A 23,560-nucleotide genomic window follows, 5' to 3' on the forward strand; every position below is an offset into this window, starting at 1 on the left:
GAGAACTATGCCAGCATTTTTTTTTTTTAAGATTTTATTTATTTATTCATGACAGACACAGAGAGAGGCAGAGACACAGGCAGAGGCAGAAGCAGGCTCCATGCTGGGAGCCCGATGTGGGACTTGATCCCCGGTCTCCAGGATCACACCCTGGGCTGAAGGCGGCGCTAAACCGCTGGGCCACCTGGGCTGCCCTGCCAGCCTTTTACTAATAGAGAAATACTGGTGGAATTGGTCGTTTCTGATACCCAGCACAACCCCAAGCATCTCCAACCTAGAGTCTTTGAACATAAAACCTACAGAAAGAGTATCTGACAGGGAGTAGCACATTCTAAAGGTCACTGTTGGTTCTAGATGAAATAAAAAGCACCCGGAAAATGAAAACCTGCATGACATCTATAGTTCATCATTGTCTCTGAAATAAACCAGAAGTTTCCAAGAGAGATTTTAATCTGGCACAAAACATCAGATTTATGGAGATACTTCCCCCTGGAGCTAATGTTCTGGGAGCTAGGGATTCAGAGGCTGTCCCTCAGATAAAATTGGTTTGGGCATATATTAAGTTGCTTTGCCCCGATGTGGTGTAAATAGTTGGCATGCTAAGAATGGTTAAGAAAGAAAATCCCAGCTAAGAGTGTGTATATGGAAGGCACAATGAACATGCATGTTAAGTAGCCAGAGTGAAAACTGAGTTGGGGTCCTTGGGGGAATTCCAGCTACATTAAATGAACTAACTAGGGCCAGTTTGGGAGGGGAGGGGGAGGACGCCAGGAGACACATCCAGATTTTCTTAAAGGGAGAAACTTGAAGAATCCATCATTCCACTCATAAGCAAATGACCATCCCAAAGAATTTGAATTCTAGAGAGATCTTGAGCACAAAATTGCAATCTTTCAGAACTTGATTTGTGATTCAAGATGAACTGCTTGCTAACTCTGGAGTTACTCAGCCAAGGAGGGTGGGAAAGGCAGGCCCATTAATCAAAAGGTGTCAGGAGACCCCTCCAGGTGGTAACTGAATGAAGGGAGAAGTGAGCTCAGGTGGAGAAGAGAAAGGAAAAAAAGAAACACCCCTTCTCTGATCCCCTGGTGTGGCCAGGAGAGATATCTGCTTGAGGGAAGCCCAGGGTGATGGTCTGACCCAAACTGTCTCTCAGAACCAGAGTGGCTGGAGCTTGTCTGGGTAGAATTAAAATCCTTGCTCTGCCACTCTCTAGTTGTATGATATTAAATAAGCTAACTAACCTGAACTTTGGTCCCTCACTTGTGAGATGGGGTTAATGGTACCTGCCTCAGAGGGTTGTCAAGGAAATAAGCAAGCATTTATTGAGCACCTTATATGCCAGGCCAGGTATCAGATCCTGGAGAGACAATGGTGAAAGGGCTGACAATTTCATGAGATTACTTATGTAGTGAACTGGGAGCAGACACTGCCTAGCATATAGTAGCTGCTCAACAAAGTCCTTATCCATGTTTTCCATCCTAAAATTACTACAGTCATGCTGTGTGGAAGAAAGAGAGGATAGATGGGCCAGGCTTTGCTGAGTGGTGCCTGACAGCAAGGATCCAGTTCTGGGATCTTTGCCCCCTCCCTCCAGACCCCTTCCTCTCTACCAACTGGACACCTGCTGTGTACAAACAGTTTTGCCAGGCCCATGGGCCTGACATTACACAGCACTTTGTAGCTTCAAAATTGGCTTTACGTATCAGAAAAAAATGTCAACAGTTTTCAAATTTGTTCACTGGAGCAAGAACTATTCCACAGAGAGCCTGCAGGGACGGAGAGATTTTTGAACTCATATTCCCTTCAACTAGAGCAGCCCTTCTTTGATTGGTTTTATATCCTGGACCTCTAAGAAAGATCAAACCTATTTACTGAGTGTCCTTGATGTGCTTGACACTGCTCTGGTGCTTAAGACATTCAGTGAGCCAATCGGATATGCCTGGCCTCCAAAACTTTTATTGTAGTAGGGAAGATACACAGTGGATGGTAAACAGAATGAGTTATTTATTACGTCGTATGGTGATGAGTACTTTGGGAGAGGCAAAGTAGAACAGGATGGGGATAAGGAGGGTGGGCAGAAATGTAAACAAGGTAGGTCTCATGCAGAGGTGACATTTTGGCAGGAAGTTATAGGTAAGGGAGTCACAGCAATATCTGGGAAGGTTGGTGAGGGCATCAGCTTCAGGACTGTCTGGGGAGCAGGACTGCTACAAGGAGTCAACATACAAAGTCCATGAGGGAAAGAGGGCTTGGTGCCAAGAGGTGTGGCATGGAGAATGGGATGGTCAAGGCAGGTGAGCTACAGGAGATGGGACTGCCATCCCACCAGGTGCTGGTGGGCATGCGGGTTGTGAGGGACAGCAGAGGGACTCTACATTCAGTCTAGGTGAAAAGAGAGTCCCTTCAGAATTTTGAGCTGAGGAACAGCATGATCTCATTCAAGTCTTTAGACTGCAAAAATGGGTCAGTGCATTAACCCAGGTTCAGGCCACCAGCAAAGGCTGGAAACCAACCATTCATCTACATAGGCATCCCCGTGGCCCCTTGGAGTAAAGCCTGGGCAGATTACTCCTACACCCATTTTACACATTGGGAAATTGTGACTCAGGGAGGTCACAGGCCTTCTTTGAGGGCACACAGCTGGAAGGCAGTGGGCTAGGGACTGGTCTTGGCTGGGCTGCTGGCCCCAGGGGCTGGCCATCACTCCACTGCCCACCTGAGTCTCTTGTCTCCTTGAGAACTGTTTCAGGGCAGACAAAAGACCACCCGGGTCTACTTGGTTTTTCAAAATTAGTACTTTATTTACTGAAGTCATGCATTAAAAAACTCAGTTGTCTCTCAGGCTTTAAAGTTCACCTTACAAATCTTATTTTACTCTAGTTATAAATCACAGATGCTCAAGAAGCATCTGTGATGTCCTCACATTTCAAAAGCTCCTTCCTTGCCTTATGCCTTAACAATGAACCCAGTACATTCCACCTAGTACATCCCGCATCATGTATCCCACAGTAAATCACACCAGAAAGGAAGAGAGAGCCCTGTTGGGAGGCCTGGCCAGACAGGACTGTGACCCCAGGCCTGCGGGGTGGGGCGGACTTCCTGCCAGGCACCCTGTTGCTGGGCAGGGTACCACAGCAGAAGAATCCAGAGGCACCTGGATGAAGGAAAAGGAAATGCTTTCTCTTCCTCTATTCCTTTTTTTTTTTTTTTAACCCTTACTCTAAAGAAAACTTTGTGAGGGCAAAGTTGCAGGCTGATGAGCAGAGGCTATGCTTTACAGCATAGACTCTCTGAGCCCCTCTCCCCTCTGTCCACTGTCTACACCATCTCACCCCACCCTGCTTTTCTAACTGCTCTGCCTTCCATCTGCCTCCCAGTACTCCAGCTTTTCCCTGTCACCCTCCCTCCCACTGCCTTCCTCCCCCCACCTTCCTCAGGCCTTGGGAGCTCTCCGCCCACCCCCTCCCTGCGTGTCCTTCCAAACCCACACTCTTTGTTGCCGAATTCAAGGTTCTCAATACAATAAAGCTTTGATGATTGGCCCCGATTGAGAAAGAATGTCAGCTTAAATTAATGAAGGGTCTGAATAATAGAATTTTAAAGAAAAGTTTAGTTGCTCTCATGTTTGTAAGACACCCTTTCCAGGGAGAAGCCTTCACATTCAAATGCCCTAAAAGCTAATGCTGAGAAATGGGGCAATATGTCTTAGAGACTCTTTTAAATGCTTTAACAGAAAGGGCCCTCTATAATTGGCATATACTTTCTTTGAATATGAGTGTTTCTGCTCCTAAAACCTTTAATTTTTGGTGACCAACATTTCTTTTTATCACTCAGATTTTATTCTCTCAGATCTACCACAGTTTCAACTCCTGAATTCTTTATGACAGAGACATGTCCACATGGAAAGTCTCTAAAAATTTCAGTTTTCAATTTCGTGAGCAATACACGAACATGTGTTTCTTTGCAGAAAATTAAAACCTTAGAAATAACAATAAATGAAAGCCTTATTAATAGTAAAAGAATTCGTGTCCCAGTTTATATCACTTTAAGGTGGTAACAATGTATGATCTATAACAAACTATCCAGCATAAAAATCCCTTTTTAGGGATCCCATCCAAAAGGGAAGGCACCTACATCTGATTGGGAATTGTTTTCTTGCAAAAATAAGGCATCCTTGAGGTGGGTAAAACCCCGTGCTCTCCCATTCAGTACCACCATGCCTCCATCCATTCCCATTTCCTTACTGCTGCATTCCACCCTTGAAAGGAACACTCACCAATAGGAAATGAAAAGGGCAAATGGTAACAATTATTAAGTCTAGATAAGGGTACTTGGGTGTTCATTTTGCTATTTTCTCTACTTTTCTCAATGTTTAAACTTTTCATAATAATAATAATAATAAACCTCACCAAACGCTAAGAATAGTGAAATAGCCAAGTAACCCTTGGAAGAGAGGACTGGTTCTGTTTAACACTACCCTCCTCTTCATAGGGATTCCCAGCCCCGCACTGAGCAAGGCTGAGCCTCACTTACCAGCTATAGTAACAAAAGAAGTACATGGTGTATTTCTTAGCTATGTGCCCACATTTGTAAGCCCTTTCATACATATTCTTCTTTTCCTTTGGGGGATAGGCAAGGCAAGTGTTGTCACCATTTTGCAATAAGGAAACCAAAATTCTTAGTGACACTACTTAGTTACTGCTTTCTTATGAAGCAGCAGGCATTATTCTAGGCACCTACTTTTATTAACTAATTTTATCATTACAACAACTCTGAGTTACATGTGTAACTTGCTCAAGATTGCAAAGCTAGTAAGCAGTGGGCTGGAATATGAACTCAGGCAGGGTATCCAAGAGCCAGAGCTCTACACCTACAGCCTCATGTGATGACATTACAGATGCTTTTCCAGTAGTCCAAGAGTGGAAACCTGGCAGCCTTCAGGGTTCACTCAGGCTGTAAATGTGCTGATTTGGCTCATACAGTATTTTACAATTTTTGAATTAATGGCCATAATCTAAAATTTTATTTAAAGGAAGATTCCATCAGAAAATCCAGATTTCTTGTTCCCTTGAAAAATAACATACTGGCAACATTAGGCTGCCATCCCACAAAGTAATAATTGGCTGGAACTGAGTATACACTGCCCCTTTAGGCAGGGCACACTCTCTTACCGATTTGTCACCTTCCCCACTACTCCCTATTATGCACCTGGCCTCTTTTTGCAACTCTGTTATTTAACATGAGCATTTGAGTTTGCAATCCTTGCAACCTCTGTTACCTAACATGAGCATCTGAGTTAACAACCCCTGCACTGTAAAAATCTACAACCCCAAAGTAGTAGAATGTGATGGCTGCCCTGGTGGCGTCAACACACTACTTAAGTCATATATTCATCTATCTATCCATCCAACCATCTCTTCATGTATCCAAGTGTCCATCTTTTCGCTCTGCCTATCTCAGCCACCTTCCCTACCTAGCTTAGCCATTCTCAAACTGACTGTACAGAGTGCCTAGTATCTACACTTCTCCTGCTCAGAAAGGCAGCATCAGAGGATGGGAGATGATCTGTTGAGGAGAAGTTATGGCAGCTGTTATGGACTGAACTGTGCCCCATTCCATCACCATCAAATTCATTATGTTGAAGTCTTAACCCCCAATCTGACTGTGCTTGGAGATAGGCCTTTATTTTTTTTTTAAGATTTTATTTATTTATTCATGAGAGACACACAGAGAGATGCAGACACATAGGCAGAGGGAGAAGCAGGCTTCCTTTGAGAAGCCTAATATGGGACTCAATCCCAGGACCCCAGGATCATGACATGAGCTGAAGGCAGATGCTCAACCACTGAGCCACTCAGGCATCTAGAGACAGGCCTTTACAGAGAAGTAATTAGGGTTGAATGAGGTCATAAGAACAGGATCCTAGTCCAAGAAAACTGGTGTCATAAGAAGAGGAAGAGATATTAGGTGTGCACACATATGAAGCATCATGTGAGGACACAGTGAGAAGGGCCCCATCTGCAAATCAAGGAGAGAGGCTTTGGGAGTAACCAAGCTGACTGGCACCTTGATCTTAGACTTCCACTCTCCAGAACTGTGAGAAAATAAATTTCTGTTCTTTAAGCTTTTCTGTGGTATTCTGTGATGGCAGCCTTAGAAGACTAATAGAGCAGGAAAATATTTTTCATGTGTCCCCCATCTAGCCTTCCAGCTTCCTGGTCCCCAGCCCTTTTCCCTGCACAGACAATCACCTGACACCCAAAGCCATCTGGGCTGGTTACTAAGAGACATCGTCAGCCATCCCAATTAAGAATAAGGTCTGCTGGGATCCCTGAGTGGCTCAGCGGTTTGGTGCCTGCCTTTGGCCCAGGGTGTGACCCTGGAGTCCCAGGATCGAGTCCCACGTCAGGTCCCCGGCATAGAGCCTGCTTCTCCCTCTGCCTGTGTCTCTGCCCCCAGCCCCGCCCCTATCATGAATAAATAAATAAAATATTTAAAAAAAAAAAGGATAAAATCTGCTATTTCTCCAGTGGTGTAAACACAATCATTGGGATGGGCTGAGAGGGTAGGGAGAGTGCTGGGAAGATGCCACTAAAGCATTGCATCAGTGAGATGCACTCAGGACATTTCACTAAACCCCGTGTACCTAAAATACATGCTGCCTGAGTTCACAGCATAAGGAAACTCTGGAGCTGAGATGTGGACACAGAAAGTATTAGTAAAACCTAAAGTGGCTTAAGGAGCATTGAGAGCCACAGGTTCATCCAGTTAGTTGGCTGGTTTTAGCAAGCTGGTTTTTCTTCTGGACAGTCTGAGTCCAGCTTAAACAGTGATGGTCAGAATAATTACTGTAAAATTGGCTTCATCTTAAGCCTTCCTATGGGTTTCCTCCCAGGTGTTCTAGTTAGAGAGGCTTATGTTATTAACACAAAGATAGGTGGTTGCTGATTAACCCCAGAAGGGCCTAGAGGACTGGGAGAAAGCCAAACTGGCTTCTGCTCCATCTTTGCATCAGCTTTCAAGCTGTTAGAGTGGCAATGACTGTGGAAATTGGACAGTGGTGTTGGAGAGAGAGCCTGGACAAACCCCAGATGGGTTTTCAGATACCAGGGGATAGACAACGGCAATAGATTTCAACCTCAGATTCTAAATGTAATGAACAGAGATCTGGAAGTAATCCAGAGGAACTGGCTCTAGAATCCCACAGCAGCAGATTTAGAAACACCACCAGAACTACCTTCCTTGCCTTCATAAGCTCCTAGGGAAACTGCAATTTTAGTCAGTAGATAAAAGTTTGAACAAGGTTTGATGGATGATTTAATCAACACTGACATAACCCAGAGCTCAGGAAAGGGCAAGGAAATACAGCGTTGTTTAGACTTGCCTCTAATTCACTTCTAGCCTCACATCCACTGAAAAGAATACAGAGATGCTGACATTTGAATGTGGGTGTTTGGGATTGGCCTTTTAACCAGCTGATGAGGTATAAAGGCAAAGCATAGTATCATAATTCAATTTTTCCCCTAGTACTCTCCCTGGGTGTGTAAATTCAGACAAAGCATAATTTCTCTGACTCTGGTGAAACAGGGCAACACCACACATGACCAACCCTCTAAAATATCAGGGAGATTTGTGAAAACTGCCAGTGAGGAGCTTTGGGCATCTTGGGAGAACGCAATTGGTAAAGACCTTATCTACACAGATTCTTTCACTTGTGTTCTAAACCCTACTTTGAAAGTAAATTGCTTGGGATTTGATATTCAAGATTCTGGGGTTCCATGAGGCATGAGGGTGGGGGCCCATGGAAATGCAAAGGTCTGGGATGGGAAATAGGAATGGGGTCAGAAAAAGCTCTGTGGGATTAGTGGAGCTAGACTATCTTCCTGCTTTGCTCCATCTGGGTCCCCTGATGACATTTCTCATGATTCTGCTGATGTTTGATTTTGGGGAAAGGGAATTTACTCCAAAGATTAGGAGAAAGAGAAAAGGGACTTGGGTCCCCTGGTGGGAATGGGATTTTCTTTAGCTAAGAAAGGGTTTTATTTCCATTTCTTTTTCCACGCCTTCCCCAATCTTACTTATATTCTCAAATAAACTTTAAGAGGTCTTTCTTCCCACTTACCAATCCTATACTCCTGTGATGGGTCAGTTCAACAGGGTGAGAAGCAGGATGCTGATCAGGCATTGGGGGATGAGCAGCAATGGGAGCATAGGCTATGACTCGAGATCTGGCCTACAGTTGATGAGAATGGGGAGGAAGAAGCAAGAGAGAATAAGTATCCTTGCAGCAATCCCATGAAGGGTTCAAAGAGTCCACTAGAGCCCATCATGTCCTCACAACCTCACAGATCCTCTAAAGGAAGCTTCCTTGCCCCATCTTCTGCAACTTAGGCAATCATGCTTGCAGGGCATCCCTCAGCCCATAGTTGACTGGCTGGCTAGTGACCATTGATGTTATCTGAGACAGAACAATAAGACAAGCCTGAGCCAATAAGATTGTGTCTTAGGAATTTTAACTAGGCATACCAAGGAAGAAATCCAATGGGAACTGAAGTTGAAAGGCTGAGGTATATATGGAGGAGCTCAAGAGCCCATGATGAGCCACATGCAAGGTGAAATTTTGAGTAAGCAGAAACTGCAATCTATAGGACATATCTGCTAGGACATGAGAGTACCTCAGGCAGAAATGCAGAGGTAAGCAGAAACTCTTAGGTAATAAATCCTCAGAACTACCTCTGCTCCTGAAGGCTTTCCAATTCCAGACCATCTATATCCTTAATGCCTGTTCCTTTTTACCTGAAGTCACTGAGATTCTTCTCAAGTTCCATGTAGGTAAGCTAGAATTGAATTATCTGAAGATATTTGCTTTAGGGAGAATGAGTACGCTGGCTCCTTTAGTAAACATGGCTACTGCCATTGCTTACTTGGAAGCATTTTGTGTGCTTGAGATCAGGTTTCAGGCAGGAAATAGTGCATCCTAATTTCTCCCTTTGTTCTTATGATGTCAGGGTAGGCCAAGACTATGTTTGAATCCTAAGAAAGGAGGTCTTGGCATTTACAAAAAGTGGGCTGGTCTGAGAAAGCTAAGTCCTTTTTAAGTTACTAAGATCCAGGTCTACAAATCCCTTAAAGGGAAGCTTTAAAACCATGACTTTTTACCTAGTTAAAAGGAGCAAAGAGGTGTGGCAGCCATGTTGGTTCACCAGTGGGATCTCGTGAATCATTTCTCATCTCCAATTTCAGGGCTTAGGAGGGCTAAACTGGAAGGAAAACTGAGAGCAGGTCTTGTCAATATGAGACCTCATCTATTATGTCCACAGCCTGTTGGAAATGTCCCCCGGCAAGGCTGCCATCAGCACTTGACTGAAAACACATGGAAACAGCCCACTCAGAGCAGGAATTCATTACTGGAAGAATAATAAGGGAAAGTTTTCTTTTTTTCCTTCTCTCTCTCTCTCTCTCTCTCTCTCTCTCTGTCTCTGCTGGGAGAGCTGCTTTCTGGAAAAGTCACAGGGCTTAGAGGGAATTTGAATCATGTCTGGTAATAACGGGAGGAATGGAGGAAAAAGGGCATATTTCCAGAAGCCCTTTCAGACAAAGCATGATGGTTCTGGGCAACTCAAAATTAGTTGTTACATCTTAGATGTATTATTGAAGTCAGGCCATGGCTCCTTTTAACCCATTACTCTTTCCTAGAGTTATTAGAGTCTGATAGTTCCAAGGGAAAAGTTAATTGGTTTTCCGGGGCTATTCCTCTCTTTCAAAATGGTTGCTCATAGATTAAGATGGACCATAAAACTATTTGGTCTTCTTTCCTCAAAACTAGCCCTAAGTCTTCAATATATGCTGGGTGATCCCAGAGAAGGGTATTTACAAGGCATGAGTATGAAAGAAGGAAAGATATGCCAGCTCACTGGCTTCACCATTGTGTGGCAGACATTATAAGTGTTCACTAATATCTAGTTCTCCATCCCTTCCAAATACAGGGGAGGTTTGTATTTCCCACTTCCTTGGAGTTGGGTATGGATGCATGACTGCTTGGCCGTAAGAGCAGAAGTGATGTGTGTCACATCTTGGGGGAAGCACTCAATTTACAGTGTAGAGCCCTTCTCTTTTCTTCCCCTACTGTGGCAATTGTGGAAGTCCATGTTGATACTAAAATGGAATACTAAAAAAAAAAAAAAAAAAAGGAATATTGAGTCATCATATGGGGGATACCATCCCGGGAGAGTCTCTCAGACATGCAGACTTTCAAGATTTCTGGGGGTGTGTGTTTAGGCAGCAAAACCAAGTCTGTCCTGACTTATGCCCACTATTGATTGGTCTACTCTCTTCCAAGACCTGTTTGGAGTTTCTTCCCAGATCTGTTTGGAGCTCTAGAGAACTTGTGCTCTGACTGAACACCATGCTCACTAAAGTTCAGAGAGGTAGGCAGTGTGCTTTCTCTCACACTTAGGATTTTCTCTTGAGGACTGCAATGGGCTCCTTTCCTTCGCTTGAGCAGAAGAAGCCTTTCTTGAATTCTGTAGTTGAATAAAGAAAGCCCTTTAACAGCCAGAGGACAAAAGTGATGGTGACAATATTGAAACCAAAGCTCAGAAAAAAATGATACTCCCAAGTGGTTCTAAGACCACACTTTTATTTTATTTATTTATTTTTATTTATTTATGATAGTCACAGAGAGAGAGAGAGAGAGAGAGAGGCAAAGACATAGGCAGAGGGAGAAGCAGGCTCCATGCACCGGGAGCCCGACGTGGGATTCGATCCCGGGTCTCCAGGATCGTAACCTGGGCCAAAGGCAGGCGCTAAACCGCTGCACCACCCAGGGATCCCAAGACCACGCTTTTAAGGTCAGAATGTGACATTTGCACTTCCTCTTGCCTTCATTCCCCACTTCCCTTTACCTAATCCTTATTCCCCATCTCCAGAGTTCTCATTTGGCAATCATGATTTTGCCAGATAATCTTTAAAATCCCGTCCCTGGGGATCCCTGGGTGGCGCAGCGGTTTGGCGCCTGCCTTTGGCCCAGGGCGCGATCCTGGAGACCCGGGATCGAATCCCACATCAGGCTCCCGGCGCATGGAGCCTGCTTCTCCCTCTGCCTGTGTCTCTGCCTCTCTCTCTTTCTCTCTGTATGACTATCATAAATAAATAAAATTAAAAAAAAAAAAATAAAAAATAAAATCCCGTCCCTGAGTGGCAACCTTGGTCATAATATACAACATACAAGATCTGACACATAGAGTTCAGCACTTTCCGTTCTTTTTGTTTTTTGTTTTTTGTTTTTTTTTGCACTTTTTGGTTAGTCCAGAAATGTTCACTCTGTGGGCTGACAGGGACCACTTCTGAATCCTCACTAGGACTGCTGCACACCAACAGAGTAGCTAAGAGGATAGCACAATTCTGGAAACAAAGTTGGACTTTGACATATAGATGTATATGTACACACACACATAGAAAAAAATCAGCGAGTAGCATCCAAGTTCAATCCAACATACCTCACTGGCATCTCATGGGTGGTACCAGCTTGTCAGCTGCTCACTCATGAATACCACCTGTGTGTCTTTTTTCTTGTGAACATTTCCTGGGGTGACTTTCCTGAGCATGGCTCCTAATCTTTAATCATGGTGGAAAGAGAAGGAGGTAGTGATAGTGATGGAGCCTCTACTAAACTCTCAGCACTGCTGCCTAGGCTTTCTGCAGCTACTCCTCCCAGTGGAAGATCAAACCACTAGTGTTGCTTTTGGTGATTCTTTGGAAAATACAGAGTTCCTATTACGCGCATAGTGTTATGCTGAGCACTTCAGTGAATTGAGGATGACTAGGAGAAATTATAACAGATGTGAAAAGAAATACTACATGGGTGAGGAATGAGAGAGGAAGCAACAAGGCTGAGTGGGTTCAAATCCACATTCCATTACTTTCTAGCAAGAGACTGAATTTTTCTTGCCTCATTGCTCATCTGCACAGGAGGAATGATATGAAGTCCTACTTTGTGAGACTGTTAGGATTAGGCAAGCTTATGCATATATAGTATGTGTCAGACATGAAGCAACACTTAATAAATACTGGCACGATGCAGAAACAGCATGGAGGTCCTGTCCTGGCAGTGCGGCTTGTGGTGAAAAGCCCTGTTGGAACTTGGAGCGGAAGAGTATGGGATTGATTTGTCAGTCACTGGGTATACAGCACTGTCTTAGGGTTTCCTGGTGTCAAAAAAGTAGGCTCAAGGGGGAAGACATTTAATCCTTGCCATTTGGGATTGGGAGGTGTCTTCCTGGTACCTTTCTCAGACACTGTTGAGTGCCCTGGTTTAATGTGTGAATTGCTTAGCTTTTCTATCTTGGTGGACAGTGAGAATGGAGAGAGACAAAATTCATAGTTACAGAGGATAAAACATCTTTCTCAATGTCTAAAATAGTCCCTTGATGTTTGGAATTAGTCAATTCAGGTAGTAAGAACTCATAGGGAATGTACATTCAATCAGCTCCCAAAACTCAGCCTGCTTTTTACAAATGTTCTGTTGAAGACCACAAGTTCTCAAAAAGCATTGCACTCAGAGGGAGGCAAATGACCAGAGTCTGGAAAGTCTGCCTCCCCGACCTCTTTCAGGTCTACCCAAATCCTCCCTGCCTTCTAACACCCAGCACATTGCTTGCTCTCCAGGAATACCTTCTGTGACTCACTCCAGCTGGATAAAACGTCTCTGCTCTTACCCTTGCAGCATGTGGCTTGGACGTTCATCTATCGTGTTATTTTATTTTATTCTGTTTTATATTATAGTTAGTAGTATATGAGTCTTTTCCATTCTTTATGATAGAATAGTTCTCGAGAATGGGATGCATATCCTGTTTTTGTGAGCTTTGCCACAGAATTTGGTATGTACTCAGCAAATACTAAGTAGTTAAAATACTTAGTCATTCAGTCATTCTTCACTGATCCATACCTACTTGGTGCATAGTGTTCTGGTGGGCACCGACAGAAAGCATTAGATAGGATAAGACCTGACTCTAGCCTCCAAAGCATTAAAAACCTCTGGAGGGGGAGCAGGTCCAAAGTAATTCTAATAAAGGACAGCTTAGGGGTTGGGAAGGTTCGATGCCTGGCTTTGAAGGAGCTGAAGCCCCCAGGCCTTGCACTGCACCCAGTCTTCCAACTCTTGGTTGGAAACTTCATTGGCAGTAGGAGGGTGTAAGGCTGGCTGTTCTGCTGGAAACGACTACATTATCCTATGGGTTACCAATTGGTTTATTTGCTAATTGACTGTCCCAGCTTTGGGCTTTAAATCTAAAGAAATCATTTCATCCTTTACTAAATACTGCATGAATCTCACTCTTGTTCTGCAGGGCTATACACAATAAACTAGAGAAATCTGAATTTACACCACAATAGTTGTGCCACTAATGACTTTCCAAATGCCACTAATACCATACATGTTCTGCTTCTCAGTTGGATCTGAACCTGTCAGTGAATTCTGAGCCCATTGGTCTCCCTCTGACACAAGGGCAGACCCCCACGCCCATGCCCGCCCCCAGCCTCCCCACCTTTCCATGATTTAATTTCTGAATCAGTTACTCTTTGGAGACCCCAATTCCTTTACAGCCATTCTTTTTATATGGTGGACAATACTTTATTCGGAAATGTTCCCTCCTGTAATTACAAATCCTGTTAGTCCTCCTCCTCCTCTCCCCAGGGGGATTGTGGGCTTTAATTAATTAACGTTGCTAAACCGCTTTGAGGTGCCCAGTTGAAAGGTGCTATATAAGTGCAAATTATTATTATTATGGCTGTTGACATCCCATGGTGGCAAAGCCTTCAGCCCCACGCATCTACAGACCTGAACAAAGGCTTCTTCATCCTCACCTTCCCTGCTAGGTCTGAGATGGCTTGCTAAATGGTATGGGGGCAAATCTGTTACCATCTCAACATCAATCAACTAATTAATCCCCATTATGTTGGCTTCCGTTTCCTTCTTCCAAGTAGCACCATCCTGTTTCATTTCACAAATTGTGCCCCCAGCAGCTCTAGACAATGGTCATAGAGTCCATAGCTACGGCCTCTGTGCCTAAAAGAGAAAAAAAAAAAGAGAGAGAAAAGAAGTTTGGGGCGGGGAGTGTCATCATGAAATGCACTAACTTCTCACTAACAGTCTAAATAAAATTTTCCTTCTAGCTGTAGTCCCCTTAAACACATGCCTTTCTATTACCTAGGGAGCCAACAGCCTTACAAACCAGACACCCAGAAACACAGCACAGGTATGGGGTAAGGCCCCGTAGCCCTGGCCTGACTGCCAATAGCTACAGACAAAAGCCCTTTCTGGGCTGGGTGGGAAGAGGTCATCCAGAGAAGTGAGAGGCCCTCTTTGGCTTCCTCCACTAGCTCCAGGTTTCCCCTGAGAAAGCCAGCTGCCATCTGTAGCCAGGAAGCCCTCACAAAGACGGGGTACCATGATTTAGATGTTTTGTGCTGCACCTAGCAAACATCAGTCCTTAACAAATGCCTAGCACTTCCACTGTGATGGTAGTCATTGAAAGCAGCCCCGTGGGGGAGATGTGGCCTCTTGAAGGGATGCTGCTGACCAAAATGCTCCTTACAAGGTTGTGCCTCAGACCCTTTGTTAGTGTGGACGTGGGCGAACCTCAGGGGGTCATGTCTTCATCTGCCTCCATTTATCCTCCCTATTGAAGAACTCCTTCAGGACATCGGTCAGTCTCTGTGGGAAGTGATTTGGAGGGCAACAAAAGAACTTGGGCCCTTTGGGGGGCCTTCAGAATTCAGTAAACATCTGGACACGGAAGGCCAGGTTCTCAAGCAGTCTAGCTGGGGAGATGTCAAAAGAGAGAAAAAGCTGTGTGTGCAATGTGAACCCTTGGTTCCGTGGTGACATTTGTTGTAGAAAAACATAGCCGCCCCAGTAGGTAGATAGGAAGATTTTTCAAAAGCTCCTCTATTTGTCAGTTTGTGTGAGTGCAGTGTATTCTTTGTAAGTTCTTGTGGCATGTGTGAGGAAGCAGAAGTTTCACATGGCTGGGGAGCGGCATGTGATGGATGTTCAGATTCTCTCTGTACAATGAATAACCCACAGTTGCACAAGCCTGTCCTGGGAGTTGTTATTAAGCATTTCTGTTATCCTTGAAGTTTGTAAAACACTTTCTAGTCAAGGTGACTTGTTAGATTCTCATCATGAGCACATTTTAATTGACCAAAAAATGAAGGACTGGGGCTAAGGGATTTACATTTCATCAGATGGTGAAATTCAGGATCTGAACTCTTGACTCTCAACATTCCCTTTATTATTGAATCAATCCGTTAGAATACATTAGTCAGCATGATTCAACATTAGTCACATGGCACTAATCAGCATTCCCCAGGGTTCCCAAATCTATCCTCAAACAGGGAAAAAAACTGGCCTCTATCAAGAGACAATGGAATGCCATTTCATCAGTATTCCATCAGTATTCGGGGGATGAATACTGTTTAAACCTTTCCTGCCCCCCCTCAAGAACTTTCCTCAGTCATCCTGCTTGAAATGATTCTATCTCTTTTACCCATATCACACTGTTTGAACCTCGATAATAGGTGTTATAGTTTGCCTTTGATTAAACTTACTTTGTTTTTGAGCTAACTAGATTTTGAGCTACTGAAAGAGAGGGACCATTTTTTTTTCCAGGCTTATATCCTCTGAGCACCATGGTCTACATACGATAGATACCTCTACAAATACCTGCTGAACTGAACTCACTGAAATGGAGCTTAAGTCATATTCCAGAAAAAACATCAAGTCCTTTTGGAAGAAGTTTTCAAAGAAAATCAACAACCTGAATTGATTTAACATCTTTTAGTACTATTACCTAGGCACTTTCACAAATGCAAATTGTTAGCTCTGCAAAGATATCCAAATGGCTTCCAGGTTCTAAAAGAGTGTGGATCGAGTCTAACTATAGTCCAGGGCCTTGGAATAAAGTTTTTTCTATAACTTTATTCCAACTGACATTTTGTTCCATGCTTACAAAAATTCGGAGACAGGAAAAAATATTTTTGGTGAAAAATGTGTTTAGTCTATGACTTTGGACCCAAATTCATACCCTGCTTTGTGCTATAAGTACAAGCAGCTCTTGTTCAAGTATCTTTCTTGCATAATGTATAATAGCAAAACACACACTAAAGTTTCTGTTTGAGAAAGATTCTGATTTGGGTGGGGGACCAAGATTTTTGGTGCTGATCCTTGATGGTAATACTGATTGTAATATTCTACTTGTCTGCTGTAGATTCTACCAAAGAGGGCCTGATAGCATTTTTAACATACAATATTTACAATACATTATTTATGCTACATTTCAACATTATGCTATGAGCCCAACCCTAGGGTCTGTACTATTGTACTTTAGGGTCTAATCTCTGCAACTGGGCTCCTCTGAAAGTGATGTGCTACTGAATATTTATCTTCTCTTCTCTCTCATGGTAAAAGAATTCCCAAAATTTAGCTGGGCACATGCACACCCACATAAACAACCAAATTTTCCAGTCTTTCTTCCCATATATCTGCAAACTGGCCAACATGATATAAGCAGAAATAATGTGTATAACTTCTGATTAATATCCTTAAAGAAAAGAAGATGCCCTTTCCTCCCACCACCATTCCCTACTCCATACAAATTCTAATACCTGGATGGAGGTCAGGATACTGAGCCATTGTGGACTGTGACTATAAGAGCAACATCCTAGGTGTGATGGGGCAATAAGCTGAGAGCCTGGGTCCCTAGACAAACACATGGGATGAGCTGCTATACTAGCTCTGGACTGTATTCCTCTGCAATGCTATGCGAGAAAGCAGTAAGCCTCTACTTTGTATGCCACTGTTAATTTAGATTGTGATTCCATCCAGCCAAACATACAACCCAACTCAGGAACTTTCTTGAGGGCTTGCTTACATTAGTGTGATCCATCTTAATTTAGGATTTCAAGATTCAAGATTCAGGACAGGACTGGAATATCCCAACAATGACTCATGAAGCCTGAGGGGTAAGTTACCAGAGGGGCTGCCATGATGGAAGATGAGAAGATCCAAACTCATCTCTGATTTCACAAAATCTTAGGAGCCCTGAGGATCTGCAATTTTGAGACAGTGAATACTACTTGGCCTTTCTGGAACTCTGTCTGCTGACCTGAGTTCAAGGGCGATGGATGACACTAAAATCTCTCATTCTTGGAAATGTGTATAGCTAACTTTGGGAGGAATTAAAGTAATTTTTGTCAACTAATCATCTAAGTATATGCATAAAGCACATGTGTTGTGCAGAAGATCCCTCTAGAGACTATGGAAAGATTATACCCCAATGGCAGAGATAAAAGAGGCATCCATAAAGAATACAAAGAAGACTGCCCATGGAAACATGGCAACAAACTTATAATTACACACAGCTGTGTAGAAATTGGTCCACTATGTCCAGAGGAAGTTTACATTGGTAAATGTCCTTGGAAAGCAACTTGGGAATATACAGTAAAGATTAAAATGTGCATACCCTCTTATCAGTCATTCCACTTTTTATATATCCCCAGAGAAACTCTCACACCCGCATACCAAGCAGCACATGCAACAGAATTCAGTAAGTTAACAAATAATTGAAATTACCATCAATAGGGGAATGGATAATGTGGTACATTCATATAATGAATATGGATACCTCATTAAAGTGAAAGAAGTAATCTATGTATATCAATGTGAATAAATTGTAAAAACACAACATGAAGTGACAAAAGCAAGTTGAGGTATGATGTGTGCAATAAAGCATTTATGCAAACTTGGAATGCACTCAAAACAAATCATTATATTATGTTTGGATTCACGTACAAGTAGACAAGGTCTTCGGCACGAGGAGAAGGATGTATATCAAACCCTGGAGAGTTCTTTTTTTTTTTTTTTTTTTTTTAAACCCTGGAGAGTTCTTACTTCTGTGGAAGAGTGTGAGGTAGGGAGGGAATGGCCTGGGATAGATACAGAAGAGTTTTTTATTTTGTCTTGAGGATTTTTGCTTCTACGTTCATCAGAAATATTGGTCTGTAGTCTTTATCTGATTTTGGTATTATTTTATAAATAATCAAGTTTTATTCCTATAGCAAAATCTGGAGCAAATGTGACAAAATTTTAACATTTGCTAACTCTGGGTGTTCAAGTCATGGGTTTTATTTTTTTCTGTCCTGCTCTGTATATAAAATATTTTTTTCACACGGAAAACAGAATCTCTCTTTGAAGCTAATAGCCAGAGTAAAAGAAGTAAACAAGCAGAGGGTTGGTGTGAGGAGGTGTCATAGAGGTAGGGATTGTGAAGTGTATGTTAAAAAAAGGAGGGATCCCTGGGTGGCGCAGCGGTTTGGCGCCTGCCTTTGGCCCAGGGCGCGATCCTGGAGACCCGGGATCGAATCCCACGTCAGGCTCCCGGTGCATGGAGCCTGCTTCTCCCTCTGCCTGTGTCTCTGCCTCTCTCTCTCTCTCTCTCTGTATGACTATCAAAAATAAATAATTAAAAAAAAAAAAAAAAGGAGAGAACTGGCAGAGGGGCATCCTTCCTCATTTCCCTTGGGAAGCTCCTCCCTGAGAGGTAGGCAAGAGCCATAGAGGACAATGGCTTGACCTGCACCAGCTTTCTGAAGCTGTTGTGGCACCTTGGCAGCCCAGGGACAATGTGACAGACCTGCTTTGCCCTCTTCCCTGTGACCTCTGGGAGAGGAGTTCACTTTCTCTGCTCCACTGAATCCCAGGGCTGTCTGCCCAGGCTCCCACAAGAATGCCAGGCTATGCCAGGTGTGTGGGTTGTGTTTACCAAGCAGACCTCCATACCTGGATGGAAATGGATTGAGAGTCTTCTGGGTCACTTTGAGTCCACCAGGCAGAAAACATTTAGATGGGTTACTAATTCAAACTGAAATCTGATGAACTTAGATGGTGGTATTTAGGGGAAAGAATTTTTCAATAAATCATCCAGTTGGCTCAGTGACTAAGAAAATGGAGTAGAAGAATCTAACCCAACTTTGTGACAAGGGAACAAATAGAGGAGATTAATGCCTCTCTCAATAAGCTTCAGAAGACGATCGTCTGACAGCCATTCTTGATTTTACAAGAGAGATGAGGGGCATAGCTTTCCTGGTCTTAAGAAAAATCATTGTTTCTTTGTGTTTTGGTTTCTTCTGAGTCCTTGTATTAGGTGATTAGAAAAACAGGAAACTAGTTTCATTTGCAGAGTTGTCTCTGGACCCATCTCAGTGTGCCTGGGCTTCCCTGAGTTCCCTCAGCCCCATCCCAAGGTTTATGCTGCTCATTCAGATTTAAACTGGCAGAGGACAGCACCAGACACCAAATTCAACCTGTTATACCTAATTTTAATTTTTTAAAAAACAACCCAAGAATCATGATTCTATCCTACCTAGAGACTAAACCATTATCCTCGTCCTTAACAACCTGTCTTTTGTTTTTCAAATGCTCCCTAGATTCCTGAGGAAATGGAGAAGGTAGGGCAAAGAAGAGTGAATAAGGAAGAGCCCCTGCTGACTTGGTCTCTTCCTTATCCATGGCCAGTCTTGACCAAGTTGACAGGCTTCTGCTGCCATGAGGCCAGGATAAGGCCAGGATGGCCCTGGGAGAGCCTGGCTGTGGGTTCTCCCTAGGCCTCCCGCAGCATCAGCAACACAGCCTGGCCGTTTTCAATTACAGAATCTTAATCTTTATTCCTGGCCTGACACAGAGGTCCAGGGGTCCCAGCTGTGTTCTGTGGGGCACAACATTTTGGGCTTGTTGGGGAAACAAGGAACACGACCCGAGCAGAATATGGGTCGAGCTGGAGTTCGCTGTAAATCCTCCCTTCCCTTCTGTGGCCGTGCGGTTTTGGGGGCCCACTCCATTCAGGCCGATTCCCAAAGCCAGCTCCCGCTTTTCCTTCTCCCTTGGGTTCTGGCACCCCTTAGCCTTACTCTGAGCCAGCCAAAACTCTAGGCTTTTCTACCCAGTGGGTGCTGAGACTTTCATGGTGACCTCTGGGGACAAAAGGAGAAAAGGATTAATGGGAGCCACCCCCACAGCCACCCCCATACCCTCTACTTTTACCACTTCAGTTGCACAAAAGGGCTCTCTCTCCCTCTGCTGGGAGCTGGCCCCTCTCAGAGTCTGAACCATCAGGAAGCTGGTGGCTGTGAGCTCCCTACCCTTTGGGGCCAAGTTTTTCCAGGGTCTTGAACCCAACCCGGAGGACAGGATCTCAACAAGTACAGGACAGACAAAGAAGATGCAAACAGCACAGTATTACCATGGTAATTGCCTTGAGCCAGGCAGCTTCCAGAAGGTGCAAGGAGGAGGGGTTTCTTTTCCTTTTTCTTTCCTTACCTTACCTTACCTTTTCTTTCCTTTCTTTCTTTTTCTTTTTTCTTTTCTTCTTTTTCTAAAAGGAGAACAGTTCCGCTTTCTATTTTACTACAACAATAGCCCAGATCGGCTCCTTCAAGTATTTCAAAAGCCAGCCTGAGAAATCTCCAACCAGGCCCCTCAGTCTCCCTGGCCTGCCAATTTATTGTTTCTCCCATCCCAGGAACAAAGGGGCAGGAAGGGTATAAGGCCCCCCAGTTGCTGGCTCTTCTTAGCATCCTAATCCTTGAGAACTGGTGAAGGGGATGGCCTGTGGAGCCATTAAATGGAATTTTGGCCTCACCTTTTATTCCCACCCTCTGCTTATGCATACAGGAGCACTTCAGGTATTATAAAACCTCTTGGTTAGCAGGCTGGTAGGAATCTTGGACTTGCTAAAGGGATAAAAGGCACCGAGGGATCATTCCCATATTCACCAACCCCCTCATAAAAGGGTAGCCTGTATGAATTGTTTCTTCCCACTACTCCAGGCTGTCTCCATTACAAATATACTAAACGTCCAGTCCCAAGTGGCTGGGCTAGCAGTTTCTTTTTTAGTTGGTACCACAGGAGCTGCCCTCATCTTCCCAACCCTTCCCCTCTCTGCCTCTATGTGCCTCAGACATGGACTGTAAATCTCCAGCACTAGGTACCAACCAACCTCCATGCCAACTTGGGACTAACACACCAGAGCAACCTCTCACCCAAGGAAAGCGTCTTGGCCTTGATTCCTGGTATCTTTCCAAGGTTACTACCCAGGAATCAAAGACTTCTTTGCCTTGAACCTGGGGAATTGTGCAGGTGTTTCTGTTTTGTTTTGTTTTGTTTTGTTTTCAGCTCAGTCATCTGGTAAGAGTGGGGGAAGAAAATAAGCTTTTATGTTCTGGTGTGTGGAGATCTCAAGGTACAACTCTACTGAGCTAAGTGATGAGAAGTACACCATCTCCTAGGAGAATCAGATAAGCTGAAGGGTTAAGGCCTTTAGAGGTCACTGAGGCCAATGACTACAGTCCAAGCAAGAAAAACAGTTTCCACTGCACATACACAAATTCACAATGCACATACAGTCACACAAGAAATATTTCATGAAATAGTGTAATAAGTGTGATGTAATGTGATATTTTCTATTCTCCTTTACTTCATTTTTAAAAATTCTGGTTGTGACTCCTTAATTTCATTTCATGACCCACAGAGGGTTGCAACACAGTTTGTAAAGTGCTGAATCAAGTTCAACACTGTCATTTTCAAGCTGACCAAACACAGGTGACAGAGATTTTCTCAATATCACACCGGAGCTGGAACAGAAATCCACCGGGTCTCTCCACTAAAGAAGGTTCTCCATTTTTCTCGGGATAAGAGCTCCTTTTTGTTTTCCCAAAGTCTTGGGGAGCACACACCTATTGGGGATGGAGTGCTAGAGGCTTGTATTCAGTGGCATTCTTGCTATGGGCATAAGGGTTCTGCTGCTTCAGAAAACCTCACAGAGGGAGGTGGTATAGCTAGGGGAGTGGGATTGGGGGAAAAGCTTCAAAAGCAACCAGGTGAGGCACTGAGGTCTCCTAGGCATTTTTATTTACTGGTTGGGATTCCTGCATCATCGGACACTTTCCTGAATTTTTCTCTTTCCTGGACACACAGCTACGGGTCAGCCTCCTTTAGTGATCCACCTTTTCCTTTGTTTTCTGGCTTTTTCTAATAGTCTTCCTTTGTAGATTTTTAATCTCTACTGATCCATTGTACTTCTAGCCTCTACTTTCTCTACCCAACTTCCTGTTTCCTGTCAAAATCAAGATCTTAGCAATGAGTGTCAGAGAGGTAACTCTGTGAATCTTGTTCTCACAAATGTTATCCTATAAGTTATCCAGATTCAATCAGGCTTAGAAATGCTATTTACAAAAAAAAAAAAAAAAAAAGAAAGAAAAGAAAAGAAAAAGAAAGAAAGAAAGAAAGAAAGAAAGAAATGCTATTTACCAAAAGGCCCAGTGATCAAGATAGAGACACTGTATAAGCCATCTGGGCAGAACTGCCTTTTTTCCTTTCTGAAATTGCCTTGTAATCTTCCATAGAATTTCTTAAAATCTTCAACTAAATTTGCTAGTTAGTCGATTTCTAATCTTTTAAGAAAGCCTCTAAAAATGAAGAGCCAAAAGCCACACTGTGTACTGGGTAAATAAAAGTTCAGCTTTCTGATTGCTTATTAGTTATACACCCTTAGAGAGTATGTAACAAAGGGGCCTGCTGTTTGCTTTGCTTAATCTGGTCTTAAAATCTCTGCTTCTTTGTCAGAAAACAATATTTGCAATTGTAAAAAAAATATTTACCAAGGAACTTGGATAGCATAAGTCAAAGGCTAAGAGCCAAAGGTCAGTAGTTCTTACCCCAAATTTCCCTGAACCTGAGTCCCCGCTGTGGAGCTCAGCTACACCAAACAAACAGGCTGCTTTCCAGGTCCATTAAGAAGTGGACGTTTTAGAAGGGGAAGGAAAAGAAAGGCTGGAGCCTGTTCCTCGGTCTAAAGCATGAACCCTGCAGCCTGCTCCACAAAATTGCTGCTAGATCTTTGCAATTCAATGTGTCTCCATGGGAATATTGTAAGGATTCGCCCTGTTTCATAAACCTGGGAAAACTACTCAATTTACAAAGTCCTAAGGGGCAGATATTCCTCTCATCAACAGCAAGGACAATATGCTCTACCAGGGTTCACGGCAGATGTTCACCTATGCATTCTGTGGATGGGGCCTCCTGCCTGGCCATGGGGGACAGATGTGTATCCAAGCACTTCAGTGTGGGGCCCGTTCTCAATCGACAAAGCAGCTTTGGACATCTGGTCCTCTGGGCTAAATTCAATGGTGTTTGAATCTACCTCTCATGTTCCTTATTTTCTGGACAGACATAATAACCACCAGAATATCCACCCGAAGATCCAGTATCTGAGAACTACCACTGAAGATCAGTGAGTTCCAGGTTGTGGTCTTAGAGCAGGCTACCATGAGTCAGAACTCTACACCTTCTAGGTCCCAGGCCCATGTCACAAGAGCAAGTCAGCAAAGGCCTGGTCCCTGGAAATGTCGGGACTTGAGTAAAGAGAACAGAAATGGAGTAACCAGAAAGAGGCTGAGGCAGTAGCACTCCTGGAGTCATGACAAAGTGCCCCACAGGCTGCCA

At 43.7% G+C, this 23,560-nt stretch overlaps 1 protein-coding gene across 3 annotated transcripts in view; it reads right to left on the reverse strand.

Annotated features, from left to right (window-relative positions):
• RAD51B (RAD51 paralog B) overlaps positions 1 to 23,560 on the reverse strand; it is a 735,346-nt gene that overhangs the window by 141,967 nt on the left and 569,819 nt on the right. The window contains exon 11 of one of the 3 annotated variants that reach the window (XM_041758399.1): positions 13,597 to 14,068. The exons of the other annotated variants lie outside the window; for them this stretch is intronic. Within the exon in view, the coding sequence (XP_041614333.1) occupies positions 14,028 to 14,068 (41 nt within the window). The 3' untranslated portion in view covers positions 13,597 to 14,027. Of the gene's footprint in view, positions 1 to 13,596; positions 14,069 to 23,560 lie in introns of those variants that run through there. 3 annotated transcript variants of the gene reach the window in all.

Source organism: Vulpes lagopus, chromosome 6 (assembly GCF_018345385.1).
Source record: "Vulpes lagopus strain Blue_001 chromosome 6, ASM1834538v1, whole genome shotgun sequence".
NCBI lineage: Eukaryota > Metazoa > Chordata > Mammalia > Carnivora > Canidae > Vulpes > Vulpes lagopus.